This window comes from Carex rostrata, chromosome 10, assembly GCF_964058835.1.
Source record: "Carex rostrata chromosome 10, lpCarRost1.2, whole genome shotgun sequence".
NCBI classification, from domain to species: domain Eukaryota; kingdom Viridiplantae; phylum Streptophyta; class Magnoliopsida; order Poales; family Cyperaceae; genus Carex; species Carex rostrata.
The window spans coordinates 8,577,766-8,597,380 of NC_135927.1; the positions used below are offsets into that span (position 1 = coordinate 8,577,766).

At 33.4% G+C, this 19,615-nt stretch overlaps 1 protein-coding gene across 1 annotated transcript; it reads right to left on the reverse strand.

Annotated features, from left to right (window-relative positions):
* Positions 1-11,984: 11,984 nt before the first annotated feature.
* Positions 11,985-14,121, reverse strand: LOC144560252 (putative protein phosphatase 2C 46). Its single transcript, XM_078309416.1, has 4 exons — positions 13,695-14,121; positions 12,627-13,003; positions 12,313-12,549; positions 11,985-12,137 (listed from the first exon to the last, which is right to left on the reverse strand). Exons 1-4 carry the CDS (start codon positions 14,119-14,121, stop codon positions 11,985-11,987), a joined length of 1,194 nt encoding a protein of 397 aa, XP_078165542.1.
* Positions 14,122-19,615: the final 5,494 nt, after the last annotated feature.

The window sequence follows — 19,615 nt, forward strand, 5'->3', positions numbered from 1 at the left end:
GTGTATATGTCTTAAGTCTGATATAATTTGGTAACTTCATCTGAGGTATGCGCAGATTATACTTGTTTGAGGATCTTCTGAATAAGAGATACTATATGACATGTTATTATCTGTGCCTATCTTAATTAGAGGTTCTCGCGAAGAATTTTATGGACTTTATATATAGAACAACAAAAGAGACATTGAATGGTGCCTTTTTTTTATCTTTGCCTGTTTAAGAGAGATCAAATTAGATTTTTATTTTTGAGAGCATGAGTAGCAGGGATGGAGTTCAAAATTTATTCGTATGAATTGGTGCTGCCATCTATAGTTCAGTATTTTTACTTTGTTTTAATATAACAAACAAAGTAGATTTGGTGAGTCATGGTAAAGTTTTCAATAATTTATTATTAATTTTGATAACACGTCATATTGTTGGTTTGACAAATTTATTTAAAATTAGTGGTGATATATATAGTTCAGTATTTATTACTTTGTTCTAGTCTAATGAACAAACAAATTTAAAATTTGCTATTCATTTTATTTCAGATGTAATAATCAATAATATTTTGCAATCATCCAGAATAATATTGAAAACAAATTGCATTGATTCGAAAATATCTCTCTGCGATTAGTTTCTACAATAATCTCCGGTGCATTTTGCAATTCCAAGTATGTATTGTGTAATAATCAATAAATGTTTTGATAAACCCTAAAAAGGCGCGTTGGGTTTTGAAATGAACGAAAGCTTTAGTATCGGTTGTTTATAGACAGCCGATACTAATAACTAATAATTAGTGTCGGTTGTTTATAAATAGCCAATACTAAACTATTAAACAGCCGGCACTAATTGTTTTTTATTAGTGTCAGCTATTTATAAAAAGCCGACACTAAAGTATTAGTGTCGGCTATTTCTAAAACGCCGACTCTAATTATTAGTTATTAGTATCAGCTAATTATAAACAGCCGACACTAATTGTATTAGTGTCGGCTTTTTGTAATCGACCGATACTAAAGTATTAGTGTCGGTTTTTTGAGACGACACTAATTGTATGTCCTCCACTAGTGCTCCCAGAAAACACCAGAAATCAAATTGAAATCACATGACCTGAAGAAAGAAAATTTCAATGTACGCGGTGATGAGCGATCGATCCCAAATGGAACAATTTTCATGATAGCCATCGACAATATTACAAGCAGAAATTAAGTAGTTCGGAGGTATATGAAGCAGAAATGGAGAATGCTTTTCTTGTTGGGCAGAGAATTAATATTTTAATATTAGATTAGTCTCAAAATTAAACAATTAGCTAGCTGAAATCACGAATTCCAAATTAGATAGGATGGGGAGGATATTTTAGTCATTAATTATTTAGAGTGACAAAATTAAAAATTAACTAAGTTTGGAGATACTGTCCTTGAAGTAAAGTCATACTTTGCAGATACTGTCCTTGAAGATTTTTGTTTGTGCATTGATCTCCTTTGTTATTTACACGGATATGGGGTACTTGCTATACAATTTGTAAAGTCATACTTCCCCTAACATGATACAATGTAAATTCCTTCATTTCTTATAGGAAATTGATAACTTGAGGACATTACATCTGATTTTTCTTATATTCTCTACCTTTTTGCCTCCACCTAGCCAAATTTTCTACTCTACACATAAAATAATTGCTTTATTTTTAAATTGTTTTTACGGGAATAAGAACTCCGAAGTTAACATCTAGAAATATTTTTAACACGGGGAGATTTTTACAATCTCTTGATATCTATTAAAATAAAATAATGTGAAATTGCCCAATTTCTTTATGTATGTACAAAAAGTGGCATTGATCTTACCAAATTATTCTCTCTTAGTACTTGAACTTAGAATTTGAGTTATCAAAAATTTAGAATAATGAAGAACATCTTGTACAAATTTGGCTCTGGTTTTTCTGTTTCGGCAAAATTCCTCTCAACACACAAAAATAATATCTTGTCTTATGCCTGATACATAACAACTAAATCACTAATGGTTAGAAAACTACAAGTTTAGACTGGTTTCCTCTTAACATTTGTTAGGGTTTTCTTTTCGTCCCTGCCTCCAATAGTAATAAAATTATTCTTCTCTCTTCCTCTCTCTCTATATTTTTTTGACAAGATTTGTATTAATAAAAAAAAAATCTTTGGCTCAAGGAACACCTATCAGTCAACTTTACAATCACAAGTAAGATATTCTCATCAAGATAATAAGAAAAGAGCTCGAAATTATTTCTACTCAGATCGATTTTAATGTAAAATAACATGATTGACATACTTCCTTTTTTTCCAAAACATCAACCTTGTTTATGATAAAGAAGTACATGTTAATTTGTAAATACTACGACAATAAGACATTGATCACGATAAATTTCATATTCTGAAATCATTCTCCTCCCTTCTCCTTTCTGTCCGAACATTATCTAAATCCCACATGCGCCCCGATTTCTTCACGCCTCTCTTGGCATTGCTAACAGACATATCCCAGCTCTGTGGTTGAACGCAACCCCACCAGAAGGAAAACCAAATTCCGATAGAAACGCCAAGAGAGACCAACAAAAGAGACATTGATGGTAGTGGTGGGTGTTTGTGTAAACTTTTCAAGACAACTTTATGATTTGTTGTCAATGCCTTCATGCGATTTTGTTAACGCTTTATATATAATTGGTATCCGAATTAGAATTTTAATTTTATTGATTATATTTTGATAGAAGGTCAAGAATGGTGCCTTTTTTTTATCTTTACCTATTTAAAAGAGATCAAATTAGATTTTTCTTTTTGAGAGCATGAGTATTTATGGACTTGTTTCCTTGGGCAGAACTGGAGTTCAAATTTTTTTTCGTATACACTAAATTGGCTTTGCAATATATAATTGTCCAGTATTTTTACTTTATTTTAATATAATAAACAAAATAGATTTGGTCCATTCATAGAATTTTAATAACACTTTATATTGGTGGCTTGACAAATTATTTAAAATTGGTGGTGCTATATATTAGTTCAGTCATTTTTACTTTGATCTAATCTAATGAACAAAACAATTTAAAATTTGATAATAATTAATTGGGATCAACTAACTATCACCTAATTCATTTCCCCCATTTATCCCCCAGTCAATAACTGACTTTGTTGACCATTAATTAAGAGGGGGACCACAACTTCCAATACTAAAAGACAACAAAATGTGTTCTTATCGATTATTAAGTTGAGAGGCCGCTTATTTACTGGGTGGACCACTAATTACTTGAGGGACCACTTAATATTTGATAGATTTTACAACTGGCGCGCGCAAATATGGATACATATGCACGCAAATGTTAATATATAATAGATCAAGTATTTTTAAAAAAAACTGGACACATCACACTCATCTTTTACACGTTTTAGAGGTGGGTTTTTTTTCCCCCATTCAATCTCGCCAATATTTCTGACGATCTGTGATGAAATTTGTGAATCTAATATCATGAACGTCTTTTACGTAATTTTCTCTTTCAAATGAGATCCATGATGACATACTTTCGAGTCGTCCGTCGCGTAAGTATTCATATCTTGTCATGTAGTTTCATACCTCGTTGGGCAAGTATTCTATCACGTCGAGCAAGTATTCATACATCTTTGTGCAAGTATTGATACTTCGTCGAGCAAGTATTCATACCTCGCTTGGAAAGTATTCATAAATCGCCTGTAACAACCTACCTTGTTGCCGGCGGATCGGTAGGAGTGGATGGATAGGAAGTCGGAGGTGATGCAGTCTGGATCGAGATCGCGATGAGTTATGAATACTTGCATGACGAGTTATGAATACTTGCACGACAAGTTTTGAATACTTGCAATACGAGGTATGAATATTTGCGCAGCGGACAACTCAAAAGTACTTCATCATAGATCTCATTTGAAAGAGAAAATTACATTAGAAAACGTCTGTGACTTTAGATTCGCAAAAAAATTCATAGATTGTCAGAAATATGGACGACATTGAAGTAAGAAAAAAAAAACTAATCTTTAAAAATGTGTAAAAAATGAGTATGTGATAAGAAAGATTGTTTAAATAAATACTTGATATCTTACATATGAATACTTACTATATTAGATGTTAATACTTGCGTGTATAAGTATACATATTTACACGCATCAGTTGTAAAGTTTTTCAAATATAAGTGGTCCTCTAGTTAATTAGCGGTCCCCCACATTATTAATTACTGATGCACGTTTTCTTTTTTCTTTTTGTGCTGAAAGTTGCATGTGGTCCCCTCATATAATTAATGATTGGGGGATGGATGGGGAAATAAACTGGGAGAAAGAAATATTTATTCTAATTAATTATATTTTGCTTTCATCAAAAATAATATTGAAAACAAATTGCATTGATTGGAAAATATCTCTGTATTAGGTCAATGGAAATCAATTCTTCAAGATAAATATAGTTCTTCTGGGTTGGAAATGTCTAGATTTGCTTCATTCTGGTCAGGAATTATGTCTATTAAATTTATTGTTGGCATAGGCATTAATAGAATAGTTGGTAATGGTCATGATACTAGTTTTTGGATGGATAGATGGTTTGGAGAACGTGCATTGTACTGTTCTTATCCTAACTTGTTTAGAATTGCTTCTAATCCAACAATTTATGTGGCTGATGATATTGAACAATCCTCTTTAACTAGATCTGGTATTTAATAGACAATTATATTGACAGGTATTATGTTAACGCAGGAAAGGGTAAGCAACCAGTAAGAGGAAGACCCATGTCTTGGTCTCGAGAGCTCTGATTTTTTTTATTACCTAGATACAGTGCTGAGTGTGATGTTATTGATGCTGCTTTTATGGCGACTGATCCATCTATTGCTGATTCTGGTTCTTCTTTTGCTAGTTCCTCTACTCGTTCTATTGTTAGGGTTGATTAGTATGTGCTTGTCAAGTTATTTTGATGTGTCTTATATATGTTGTTGGATATATTGTGCGTTAGATATACTGGCAATATGTTATGCCTTTATGTTTTCTAATATTAGCTTTAGATATATCTTTTTGGTGCTTCACACCTTGAGGATTTTATCATTTCTAGTTTTGTACAAACAACTATGTTTCTAATGAAATAGGAGACTTTCCACTTTTATCAAAAAAAATAAAATAAATAATCTCATGTGCATTTTGCAGTTCCAAGTACGTATTGTGTAATAATTAAGTGAAAATTTTAGACGTGGTCAAGATAATGAAGGTAAAAATTCAAAACAATTAATAAGTACTTTAGAATAAAGAATGCATATTATGTAATAGTTTGAGCTTATTTTTGGATTCGAAAAATAAGTTCGAATGTTCGAAACTTTTGACAATATATAAATTCCTGTGTATATTTTAATAAAGAAAATGTGTACTAAGATAAATTTAAATTAATACCAGCTATTACATTAATTTATGTACTAAGATAGGACTAGAACTATGGTGTTCTTAAGTTCATCAAGATTCTTTGTAAACTAATCGAAAATTTGAAACCTATCAACATTCGAAAATTTGAAACTTTCGAATTAATTTATATAGAATCTTTCGAATTAGTGAAAAACGTTCAAGAAATAGTGAATGCAAAAAAAAAAAATTGATAAACCTTCTCATATGCTTGGTGGTCAGATAATACATCTCTTTATGCTAAGTTTATTAGAGCAATATTTCTTTTACGATAATACCAATATTGTTGGAACCCATAGTTTATTGCTTTTATCAACTTCATTGCACGAGAACTCTATGGTTAATTAAATTTTCTTTCTTCAAACAACTTCGGCTCTATAACATTAATTACATCGATCATATATACAAAAGGATATTAAGTTTTATTTACAAATTACATCGATCACATATATAGAATGATAATGACAATTCAATGCATAAGTTTTATTTGCAAATTACGCATGTACAGACCATCTAAATCAAGTGCTCTTATATGTACTTATTACGCATGTACATTCCGTTGCTTTTATTATCAGCGAACAACATAAAACCCATGAATCATTTTTCAAAAGATAGAGCAACAACATAATTTCAATGAACTTCACCAATTAAACTAAGGAAAATTCAATTTATTGCATTTAGATTCCACAAGCCTAACTGCTCCAAATCGTACCAAAGAGAGTCACAAAACACAGCCAGTACATCTCTATGTTAAGAAATTAGAGAAATGGCTGTCAAAGAAAGCATTGTCAAAGAAAGCACTGTCAAAGAAAAGAATGATGACACTCATGTCATCATGATAGTCCCGCTTAGCACCAGGATCGTAATATCTTAAATCGTAGTACCCCGTCCCATGTTTTCTGGCTGCTCTCTCCAATGCTTTCCTCATCAGCCTTGCCGCTGCACCCTTCACAATAGTAATATTCAATAGGTTAGGTGATAATTAAACAAACTAAAGAATAAATAATTACTTTGCTTTTCATGAAAGCATGCTGTAGTTCTCTACGGGTACCAATAAGTACATAAAACAAAAAACAAACAAATTAATTTAAAAACAAATAACAACTCTGTCATAAGGCCCGAGAGCAGCACTTACATCGGGAGTGCAGTTTCGGACAGAAGTGGCAGCTTCTTCGTTGCTAATCTCATCCCAGAACCCACGTGAGCCGAAAATGACAAATCTGTCATCAGGACCAAGTTGGCGTGTTTGAATCATCGGTTCTGCCTTCAAAATAGGTCGCACAATCGGCTCCCCTTGTCTGTACTTAGCAGGTAGTGGCACCTCGTTGAATTCATTGTATTTCAGATACACGTTTCCAATTGCCCTAGTCACCTGGAAAAAAAAATTTATTTAAACTGATGAACGAGATTTTTTATTGGCACATGGTTGATGCTGACCAGTTTTTTTTTTTTTTTTCACATTCCTTCTATTTTGTGTGATAAATTGGGGTTTAGACAAGAATGGTAAGAGTTTCCATCGTTAGGAAGAGTGCAAAACAAGGTACAGTCATGTTGAAATAGAAGTTATTTTGAACCTTCAACTTTGCCACTGTCAACCACAAGCACAATTGAAGTACCACAGGTAGAGCGGTTGATTAGTACTGACTGAATTAAACAAGCACAGCCCACAGAAAACACTTGAAATAGAATAACTAAAAATCAATTAACATAAAATAGTAGAAAGTAATTACATGAAGAGACCCCCTGAGAAGAAAACATCCCTCGACTTCTTGGAAGAGGTTAGTGCCAGGATGCTCCACAGAGACCTCATTCCTTCTTTCTATATGTTTAGCATTATAATCAGCTGACAGCTCAATCACCTGCATGTCATCCAAGCCAGCTCCATTCGGCCATCTTGCCAGAACTGCACGAGAATCACCGGCATTCGCCACATAGAGAACATTACTGAACACGACCCCAACCAGACAGCATGACCCTGACACTGCAAGTTGTGGTTCGTTCTGCCAATTACTTCTCACGTGATCCACGAACATTTGCTCGGTTCTGTGATACGCCTCCCCTAACACTTGTTCATCGATCATGCCATTTTGATTTTCAATAGCACCTACAGTTAAGAAAATGATAAATTAGCCCATGCTTGTAAATTGAAACTTTGAAAGATGATAAATTAAGGTAGTATACTGTCAAGAAATTTCCAATAAATTAAGGTATATTGCAAAGTTATTTGAGCGCTTATCACATGTTAAATTACCATTGCACAGCAAACCAAAGATGAAATTATTGGTCTATCTTTTTAGTTGCATGCGTGACTTGTTTGTTAAACAAACAGAACAAGTAAAATGAATTTGCTTACGTGTTTTTGCACTGTAAACACTAAACAGATAATTTAAAATTCAAGGAATTATATGATAAAGAAATTCCAAGAGCTGTACAAGGCTGCCCAGATTTAGAGTTCAAGATTGAATGTTAATTAAACCAACACAATTCAACGAATACAACAAAACTTGATCTTTTCCAACAGAGGACTAAACTCTAATTCAAGCAGAACCAAATTTACCACATTGCCCCTCCAGTTCTTTCCAAAACAAGAAATTTTGAAGACTCCCTCAAAACAACAAGAAATTACGAAAGGAAATATTAAAATTTGAAAACCAACTCACTCTTGAAGTTCTTGAAGAGATTTTCAAGGACGAACTGAGAGCAGGCGGGCCCGCCATGGCCATCGTAGACACCAACGAACACCCCGCGGGGCCCACTGACTCTTTATCTGTCAGAGACCCTGATACCAGCTGGCTGAAATCCTCATTCTCTATGTTAGCTTGCGCCACAGCCATTGAAAACATGCCGTACAGCTGGCTGAAATCCTCATTCTCTATATTGGCTCAACGAGTCTCCACTGGAACCTTGAATTGACGTCTCTCGGTTTACTCCTTCGCCTTCAAAGCATTGTTTCATCCGGCGAAAGAGAGAGCGACAGATGTTTCCAATGCCATAAGGGTAGTTCAGCTCGCCTCCAAAGCATCGTGACACCCAGAGATTGTAAAATTTGCCTGCCATGTGCAATCTCGCAATCGAGATGGTAGAAGAAATTGGAGAGGGTAGTTCTTTGTTCTGAGAGATGGTACAAGGAAGAGGAGAGGAGGAAAGATGAAAGATTTGCAATGAGATTTCTTTGAGATGGTAGAAGGACAAGTATATAGACCACAAGCAAGAAGAGTGAGAGGCGTTAAGGTCTGTTGGTTGGTGAAATATAACTGATTTGTTTTCGATATAACTGATTTCTGTTTATCAAGGGAGGGAGAATTAAGTGCACCTGGCGCATTGAAATGCTTAATGCCTAGGAACGACTAAGATAAACATAATATTGTATTTCTTTATTTTTATATATAAAGGATGAATAGACAAATATATATCAAACGATGTGGTAATTAAATAATAATAATTATGTAAGGAAATTGTAATTTGTAGAATTTTATTTAGGTACACTTCCGATTAATGTGTGTTAATTAAATGATAATTTTTCTATTAATAACTTCTTGATTTTTCTTGAACGATTGGAGAACTTTAATTTCTTTGTTGCTTTAAAATATTATTTTTGTCGTTTTTATATTATAAACAATTAATATATATTTCAAGAAAAGAACTCTCATCGTATAATTATTTAAGAAAATATATGCAGTAGACAACTAGAATACGTCGTATAAGTTAACAACATTTCAAAATAAGTGGAAAGTTAGTAGTAAGTGTTTGTAAATTAAGATTATACTCCAGGTCCATGCAAATGAAAATCCTCGTTGAAATCAGTAGGGTGCATTTGAAATAGTCATGATTTGGGTTGGAGCACCTCAGACTCAACTTAATTGGATGTGAACTCACGGGCAACTCTAGTCAAATCGTACCTCGTAATCCAACTCATTAAATTTTGTAATTTTAATTTTGAGAGGAAATAATAGTCTGAAATAAACAATCTACAAATTACCATGACAATTCACAGTATTTATAAAATCCACAATTTCCTATATTGTCTAATATATTACAAAAACAGTCTACAAATTGTAAAACAAGTGCAAATTATCAAATTATACTGACTTGAGTTGCTCATAAACGAGTTGCTCCCAACCGAGTTCATCAACTCGAGTCAGTTACACCACAAGTTGTTGATGGGTTGAACCCAACCTGATCTCGAACGAGTTACGAGCATGAGCATTTTGTGCATACCTACAAATGCAGCGTTGACAAAAGAAAGGGAGTCTATGATAAAAAGCTTATCATAGTTTAATTAATGCAGCTTTTGAGAGAAAGACAATCGATATCTTCTCGTCACAAGTTTTCTGAATTAGTAAATAACGTTGAAACCGTACACTCGAGCAAAAAGTTATGCCCCGTTTAAGTGTTTTCGTCTGGGATCACATAACTTTGTTCTCGAGTGTCCAATTTAAGCGTCCCTTGACCTAGCCTTTCCTTGTTGGAGTGTCCGATTTCAGTGTCCATGTTTAGATATCACCTCCCTTGTCTTATCCCTTGCCCTAGTCTTGCCTGTTTATAAGAGATGCTACAGAGAAATACATATACAGGGAAGAGATGCTTTAGAAATGAGAGAAATTACTTTGAAAAGAATAGATAGAGATGCATTCTAACATGAAAGCACGGATCGATGACATGAAAAAATTTGTATTTCTTTCATCACACAGATAATACTATAAAATTGTGTACAATTGTTGGAACATTCATCCGAAAATAAATTGTGCCAATTAGGTCCAATTATACACAGTCCTTTATTAAAAAAATAAACCGTATATGAATGTTTGAAGCACACATATATATAGTTTTTAATTAAAAACTTTGTATGAATGCTGGAGAAAATTTGGGAAATATTGTTTTCTTGTTTTGAATAAGGATTTAATTAAAATTTTGAGATGTGGTGTATGTTTCTTTTGTAATAGTAATGCATGAAGATTCGAAACTCTAGATACATTTTTTTTTTAATCTAGTTATGGACTTCTTTTTGTAATAATTAATTACTTTGGATGTCAAAACATGTTATAGCTTTTCTTTGTGTAGTTTTGTGTTGTCCATGCTAATTGCTTTTCTTGATTTATCAAAGCTAAAAATATGTTTTTTTTTTCTAGTTGCACTAGCTTTTAAGTTGGTGATTTAAATTCAATGATGACTAATTAAAATATAATAAATTAATATTTTGTTAACAGTTAGCAGTTAGAGTACATACATTGTGCCTCAAAATGTAGTTAGACACATACTTGCCACACGTACTTTCCTAAATTTTCTTATTTGGTTGTTAAATACTCAATTTTCTGATTGGTCAAGATTTCTTTCTATTTTTTAAATGTTATTTAAGAAAAAAAATGAATTGATTGATAATTAATTGATCATATTTTCATTTCTTTTCATTTTTATATCTTTTAAAGAATGTTATTTGTTATTTAAAAATAATTTATAAATATTGTTGAATAATTAACTCTTTTGCTTGGTCAATTCTCTTTTGCTTGGTCAATTTTCTCAGAGATTACTATTTTGGTTATTGGGAGCGGAGAGAAACTTTTCCCTTTTTATACCCATATTGGCCTTGGCAATTTCTTTCATTTAATATTTTATTCAACTAATGCACAACACAATAGGAAACTAGAAATATATTACAATGAGATAAAAAATGCACCTCACAAGATAATAATTATTGTACCTCAATAATCAAAATCATGCTCTCAAAATAACACATCCTATTTTTTATGAAAATATGTTATTTTTTATGATTATTTTTTATTTTTATTTTAATAATATGTCTTCATTGCACCGCACAGCTACGATACTAGTAAATATAATAATTAGCTTATATAATGGTAACACAAGTTCTGTCAAAACGCATTGTAAAGCAAGAAACAAATGGTCTAATTCGACCATAATCTGATCTTCTTAGTTGAGCCCAATGTTAGATCTCAAGTTAATTTGAAAACCAAGAAGCCCCAAATAACAATAAGTTGTCAAGTAAATTTTTTAGTATGAGTTGACAAGTAATTTATCTTCAGCAAAGTTTATAATTAAAGATATCAAAATTATGGGCATACATCAAGGACAGTTTTATGGCCTTCGATTTTTTATTTATTTAATATTATTTTTTACTATTTGGTAGACTCTTTAGGGAGATACTAGTAGCATCTAGCTAATTGAACAAAGAATGCGGTTGCCAGTTGCCACTACAATGAATCTATTTTCAAAAGATAGAACAGCATTTGAACTGACGTTGCATAAACCATTTAACCAAAATAAAACGAAGGAAAAATCGATTTGCATTCAGATAAAACTTGAGCATACTATAATATTTCACCAGACGTCACGATATTAGCAATTCCAAAATTGGATATATTCACAGAACTAAAGCTTAAAGAAAGAAAGAAAGAAAGAAAAAAATCATTGACAATTAATTGTTCTAAACCCTTCAAAGATAAAATGTCTAGATATATCATAAAAATAAAAATAAAATGCCAAGTTCAGGTTTCACAAGCCTAAATGCAACTACAGCTAGCCTAAACCAACTTCAGCTCTTTCAATGCGTTCACAGCTTATGGTGCTGGTGCCTACAAGTTGTCAAAGAAAAGAATGATAATACTGATGTCATCATGATAGGACCGCTTATCACTAGGCAAGAAAGGTCTCAAATCGAGAAAATCCATCTCATGTTTGGCGGCTGCTTTGCGCATCGCTTCCTTCAATAGCAATGCAGCTGCACCCTATACAATAGAAATACTCAATAGGTTAGGTGATAAACGAACTAATTAAATATGCATATCATATTTTGCAGAGTAAAAAGTTTGAAAATCCTTGGTTTTCATATTAAAAGTAATTATCTACTGGTACAAAAAAACAAATAAATTAGTTCTCTTCTGGGGGCACATAGCCACATACATCTCGAGGAGCGTTCCGGACAAGCAAGGCAGCTTCTTTGTTGTCCATCTCATCCCAGAGCCCGTGTGAGGCGAAAATGACAAATTTGTCATCAGGACCGAGTTGGCGTGATCGAATCATCGGTTCCGCCTTCACAATAGGCCGGACAATCGGCTCCTTTTGTATGTAGTCAGCAGGTAGCGGGGCCTGGTTGAATTCATCGTATTTCAGATACACGTGTCCAATTGCCCTAGTCACCTGAAATTTTTAAATTTTAAATGATAAACAACAATTTTATCAGAATAATTGATCACCGGTCATGAGAAAGTAATTACCGGAAGAGACCCCCTGACATAAGAACATCCCTCGAATTCTTCAAAGAGGCTGGTACCGGGAGGATGCTCTTCTGAAACCTCATCCCTTCTTTCTCTATATTTAGCATTATAATCAACTGACAGCGGAATCACCACCATGTCATCCAAGCCACCCCCGTCCGGCCATCTTACCAGAACTGCACGAGAATCGCCGGCATTTGCCACATGGAGAACTTTGTTGACCACGACACCAACCAGACAACACGACCCTAACACTGCAATTTGTGGTTCATTTTGCCAATTAGTTCTCACGTGATTCACGAATGTTAGCTCGGTTCTGTTATACGCCTCCTGGAACACTTCTTCATTGATCACACCATTTTTATTTGCAATAGCACCTACATTTAATAAAATGATAAATTAGCCCATGCATGTTTGTAAATTGAAAGATGTTGTTTGTCTTATCTTAATTAGTACTTAAATAAATGTAAATTAGCCCATGCATATATTTTCTTAAATTAATAAGCTGTCAGAAATAAAAACTGCATGTGCATCTTTAAGATATTTGTTAATTACAAATGTCAAGTGACCAGAGCAAACAAAGATAGAAAAAATTTAAGGAAGTATACTGTCAAGAAATTAAATATATTCTGAAGTTATTTGAATCGCTTATCACATGTTAATTACCATTGCACAGAAGACTAAAGATAAAATAATATATCGAATTAAAATGCATGCGCGGCTTGTTTGTTCAAGAAACAGAACAATGAAAATAAACTGTGCTCAACATCTCACTATGTAAAATAAAATCAGATATGGAGTTCTTGGGAAATTACTAACGTGCTTTGCACTGTTAACAGATACCTGATAATTCAAAATTCAAGAAATTAAACAACTTAGATGATAAAGAAATTCCAAGAATCATACTTGGCTGCCAAGAGTTTAACCCCAAGATTGTAACAACAAGAAATTTTCCACATTGCCCCTCCAGTTCTTTCCAAAACAAGAAATTTACAGGACTCCCTCAAAACAACTAGAAATTTAAAAAAAAAAAAAACGAAAAAAAGTAAAATTTGAAAAGCTCCTCACGCTTGAGGTTGTGGAAAAGATGGTCAAGCAGGAACTGAGAGCAGGTGGTCCCTCCATGGCCGTCATAGATGCCAACGAACACCCCACAGGGCCCATCTTCTCGTTCTGTCAGATTCCCGGAAACCAGCTGGCTGCGATCCTTGTTCGGGAAGTTAGTAGGTGGTCCCACCCCGGCCATTGAAAACATGCCGTACAAGTGACGGGCCAACTTCAATTGGAATAACATGTTTCCACTGGAACCTTGAATCGATGTCTCTGAGCTTTCTGTCTCGGCTTCAGTAACCAGCTGGCTATGATCCTCTATTTGTAAGATAGCTTGCGTCCCAGCCATTGAAAACCGGCCATGCAAGTTTCCATTGCCATTGGGGTTGTCTTGCTCGCTTCCAAAACATTGTAACAAAAAGCGCCTGAGAAAGTTGCACGCCATGTGCAATCTGTCGAGGTGTTTGTTAAACAAGAATAGGAGAGGATAGTTCTGGTTCTGAGAGATGGTACAAGGAAGAGGAGAGGAGGAGAGATGAAAGATTTGCAATGGGGTTTCTTTGAGGAGTTCCTTGTGTGGGTTTTCGGAGAAGTATATAGACCGTGGGATCCATTGTGTTTATAGGGAAGGGACACTTGGCGAGTGCAATATTTCCTTGTGTTGAATTTAGTTGTAAAATTTTTTTGGTTTTCAAATTAACTTGGTGTCTGAAATTGGACTGGGCTTAAAAGTGTGGCCCATTATGATTTATCTGCTTTCTGTTTAATTGGGCTCATTTGTTTTTTAAATATTTGAATTAGAATCAGTTTAGATAGAACTGGTGTCAACTTCATTAACATAAGCTAATTAATATTTTTTTAGACAAAGATGGAAATTAAGTTGTTTAATTTAAATATTTTTAAGGGTTTTTCCGTTGTATTTTGAGCCTATGTTTTCACTCAAAGAACGTTATCATTCGTATTAGATTAATTTGAAACCTCAAGTTACCATTAGTATTAGATTAATCAAACAAATATATAATATTATTTTTGAAAAATAAAATTTTATTTGTTGAAATCCTCCGTACAATAAGAATTCATATCACCGAAGGTAACAAAAAAGAAATCGAATTGTTGAAATAGAAACCCGGATTTGTTGAAAACCTCCATACAAAATATATCTGTTTAGATCAGGACCGTTCAATTAGAAGTTGTGCGAATATTAAAGAGATATCTGTTTAGATCTGGACCGTTCAATTATTTCATAACAGATCTCCCCAACTCATGTTGAAGAAAAAAAATAAGATGTGTTAAGTGGGATAATGCTTTCATTATTCACAAGGTACTTTCTTCTAAATTTCTGAAATGCCAATCAATAGAAAGCTCTTGCAATGGATTGGAATTTGTTATTCATCACATAATAATATTACTATTTCTATCTCTAGTCAGGCTGATTAGTTCACATTTTTTAGTCTATTATCGTACATTGCAATTAATCAGTTAATGAGAAATTAGGGAAGACATGGTGGAACACAGGAGGCCATTGATAGTGCTTTCATCGTCTTCTTTCTTTCTTTTGAATTTCTCTTATCTGATTTTGTAAAAGAGATGAAGTCTTTTTTTTTGGATGTGTGTTCGGATTTGAATGCATGAAGGCAGATGTGGTGTTGAGTACTTGCGTGGATATGCGGGATGGAACTCCAACCAGGCGCTTCTAGGATTAACAGTTTCATGTAATAACCCCGTGCCATTATTATCATTTTTGCAAAATTCCCGCAATCCTGACCTTATACTATTTGGATTTTTTTACTAAAATTAGGATTCACTGGTACAGCCTTTTCTAGTGGTAGATTATTTTGTCAGCAATGGTTCAAGTAAGCCACATCCCTGCGGCCTGAGTCCTCATGTGAGTCTGTCAGAGTACAAGGCCGACATGCGAGAAATCAGGCTTTGCACCAGGTTACTGCTGACTTGATTTTTTTTTCTGTAACCTGTCATTGGTTGTAGTATCTTGGTTATTGTACCAGCTAGGGGCTGGTATTGGAATTAGTTGGACACTTGTAATACAAATGTGCTGGTTATTATTTCAATAATGGTTTGTGGTTTGCAGAATTGTAACTCAAATTGACACTAACCGAATTTTCCAAAATTAAAAATTGCCCAATGTAAAATTTGATTAAATTCCAGATTAATTGCACATTGAAATTACAAACCTTATTTGGGATTAAACTAATGTGTTTTTAGTGCTCTTGTTTTCTGATACATAAGCAAACTAATACAGCCAGTTTCTTAACATGCAGGTTTTATCTGTGACGACACGTGTAATTTTCCTTTGCTTCCCTCCAGTTAGTGAGAAAATGCTTGTCAAATCAGCAAGGTGATTTATCAAACTAACCGATTATGCATTCACCCTTTCAGTTTATTTTTTAGATCACGACATATGTTCATGCAAAACTATTTAAGTATTTAATTGATTTCTTTCCCCCTGAATTAGGACATATGAAACATGTAGATTGTAGAGTATACTCTACCACTTGTATACAAATGTGTAAGGAACTGAGCCATATAGAGACCCAAGCTTCCAAATTATATATGGAGCTTGTTTACTGCAATACAAAAGTGGCAAGACCGGGCTGATACATGCTTCACGTAAGTTCACATATTTACAGTAGTGTATAAATAAATAAACAGCTTGGATTGTTTGATTGCTGATAATAATATTTAATTAAAAATTAACTGACACAGAGACCGAATACAAATCTCAGCAGTGGAGAGTGAGATGATACTGGCACTGGATATATTAGGAGGCAATAGGTGAAGCGAAATGGGAACTATCTGTATTCGGGTAATCTCCCGACCAAATTTGCATCATCACCACGCCCCCCCCCCCCCCCCCCCCCCCAAACCAAAAAAATAATAATAATAAAGTTAAAGGCTTCATTGATGTTTGATGTATTACTTGGAGGAAGGGGTAAATTATCATCTTATTAGTGCTTGAAAATTTTGAAACAATAAATCAGATTCAAGCTTAGTTGTTTTATGTTTTTTGTTTCTTTGTCATTATTTTTAGATATTTTGCACCAACTTCCTGTACTAAATATTTTCTGAATTTGCAAAAAAGGAATTTTTGCTAAAATGCCACATAATTCCATTAGCTGAATTTGCAAAAAGGTGTGAAGAAGAAAACAACAGATTAAAAGCAGGTTGCTCAGTTCCTTCCCCATTCCCTTTTTTTCATAAAAAAACCTCCCATTTCATCATTTGGTAATCAAATCAATTAATATTTCACATATCTGGAATGGAAGAGCTAGAGTTTTATCCGCACATCTCTTCTTTTTTCCTCAAAATATAATAAAAATATTTCATCAGTGTCAGTTTATTGACTCCCTTTTATCTATTTATCTTTCTACCTAATCAAGCAATTAATTTCTTGTTAGCCCCACTTTTTACCAACTTTTGGTATACCAAGTTTTGAAATTCGAATAAGCTTTTATTTTAATTATTTAAATTCTAAGAAGTTTCCTACTCGTTTAAGACCCCTGTATAATATTGCGTAGATTGGATGCATAGGTCCCAGCATCTTTTCTTTCCCGAGCAAAATACAATCATGTGTAAGGTCAATCTAAGGAATACAGTAATTGTGCCAAAACTGGGTTGTAAAAAAAATACCATGTAGGGTTAAAATCCAAACGCCACGGTTCGCAAAAACCGGAATCGGAATTGGAATCGGTCACTTTTGACATTGGAAATGGAATCGGTCAATTAGTCAAAATCGGTTGAATCGAATCGGAAATTCAGATTCTTTTTTTTTGTCAGCACCTTGTTTTGTACTAAAAAAAATAATATAAAGAAAAAAAATTTGTCAAGCTAATAGAATATAATACAAGAAATACAGTTATTTTTCCTGCCATAAATTTAACCATATCTAGCTGGCTAGATTACATCGTTGTCCTCTGTATTACAATCAGTGTTCTAAATAACGCGTTATAGCGTTTTTGTACCCTAAACGCTAAGCTATGGCATAATAACGCGCTATTTGAGCTATGGACGCTATAGCGGTAATAGCAGTCCGCTTTAGCGCATAGCGTGCAGCGCAAATAGCGCCCGCTATGCAACATTTGCTGTTTTTTTTTTCAATTTATATGAGCTTTAAATAAAGGCTCAGATTGGATTTTAACCATAATTTTTTTTGCAATTGATGTACTAAGCTTTATATTAAACTATTAAATATTTAATGAGAAATCCATCAAATGAAATCAAAATAAAGAAGCTACAATGCGCTATGCAACATGAGCTGCTGTTTTTTTTTTCAATTTATATGAGTTTTAAATAAAGGCTTAGATTGAATATATTAAGATATTTCTTGAAGTAACAAAATGATACTTACTATACAGTAGTTTGAATATTTTGAATATATTAAGATAGTTAATTATGTCATGATGTCTAGGTTATTTTGAAATTTAAATAGAAAAAATATAGATTATGTCATGATACTGAATATATTTTGAATAGAAAAAGATTGATAGTTTATGATATTAGTATTACTATGGATATTTTGAGTCGCAATTTGAACTTTGTATTGATTCAATATGAATATTATATATTTTTTAATCATTTTGATATTATTTATTGTTCTATGAGACTTAGATAATGTTGATATTTAGTACAAATATATGATATATTTTTTATAAAAATAAAAAAAGCTATGACGCGATAGACGCTATTTAAAACCTTGATTACAATAGAAAGGAAATATTTTGTTGTCCACAACTAAAAAAAAAAAAAGACATTAATGTAGAGTTCACTGAAGAATTATTAATAACAAATATTAAGTATTCTAAAGTAAAGAACTTTAAAATGACTCTAAAATATAATAGGTATTAGATATGTATAACAATAGAATAATTCTCTACAAATGAATTATTGTGCATTAATAATTTAAGAAAATTGCAATTTTCTCTTTGTACGTTAGTTTTTGTAAAAAAAAAAACTCTAATTTTAAGCTGGTTTTGTACTGATCAGTTAAAGTTAATTAATCACTGTATTTTACTTTGGATGAGTTCCGGATCCTCTGTTTTGTGTAATGTACAATTATCCATACTCCCTATGCTTGGATCTATGAGGAATGGAACCCATGTTTTGATGTTTTCCTTGATCGCCATTAGCTAGGTAGGTGCATTACAGTAGGAAACATATTATTAATTTTGTGCGCACAGAGTGCTTTTAGGAGTATCCTCTGAGGTATCTCACTTTGTGAGGTTACTCAAAATGGGCTGTGAAAGAAAGAATTTGGATACAGAATTTACGAGATCCCTTTAGGATTCGTACTAATAAGTAATGAATGAATTGGATTTAACTCTACGCGTTAAGGTACCTCATCAGATCTGAACTCAGCATCTTATGGAGAATGGGTATCACATTAAATTGAAAAATAAAGGTCCTCTGCTTCTGCTCCATATAAACAAAACAAAACAAAACAAAAAACTTCTCAACCTACAACATGCATCTCCCCTCACCCACCACCTCCGCACACCCCTGGTGTCATGGAGATCTTAGACACCTCCACAGAATATACAATCGCAGATGCTCCCATATCTGCTAATGAATGGCGGTATAACAAAAGCGTTCCCCGCAGAAGTTTCAGATTCCAAGTTAAGAATACTCAAACTCCTATATTGAAGAGAGCTCAAAAGAGAAAGGCCTCTGGTTCCTCACAGCCAGAAGGTACTCCTTTACTTTATAATTTTCCTTATCATAGGTTTACTTTCGAACAAATAGAGCACCTTTTTAGAGTCTATAATATAGTGTTAGGTAAAAATGATCAGGATAGAGCTATGTTAATCACTGCTCTGCAGCACATGGATAGAAATATGTTTGAGAAATTGTTAGTTTCATTGGATTACCACACTAACCAATCAGATAAGGTAATTTGCCTCCAATTACAGCATGTAGAACAATTC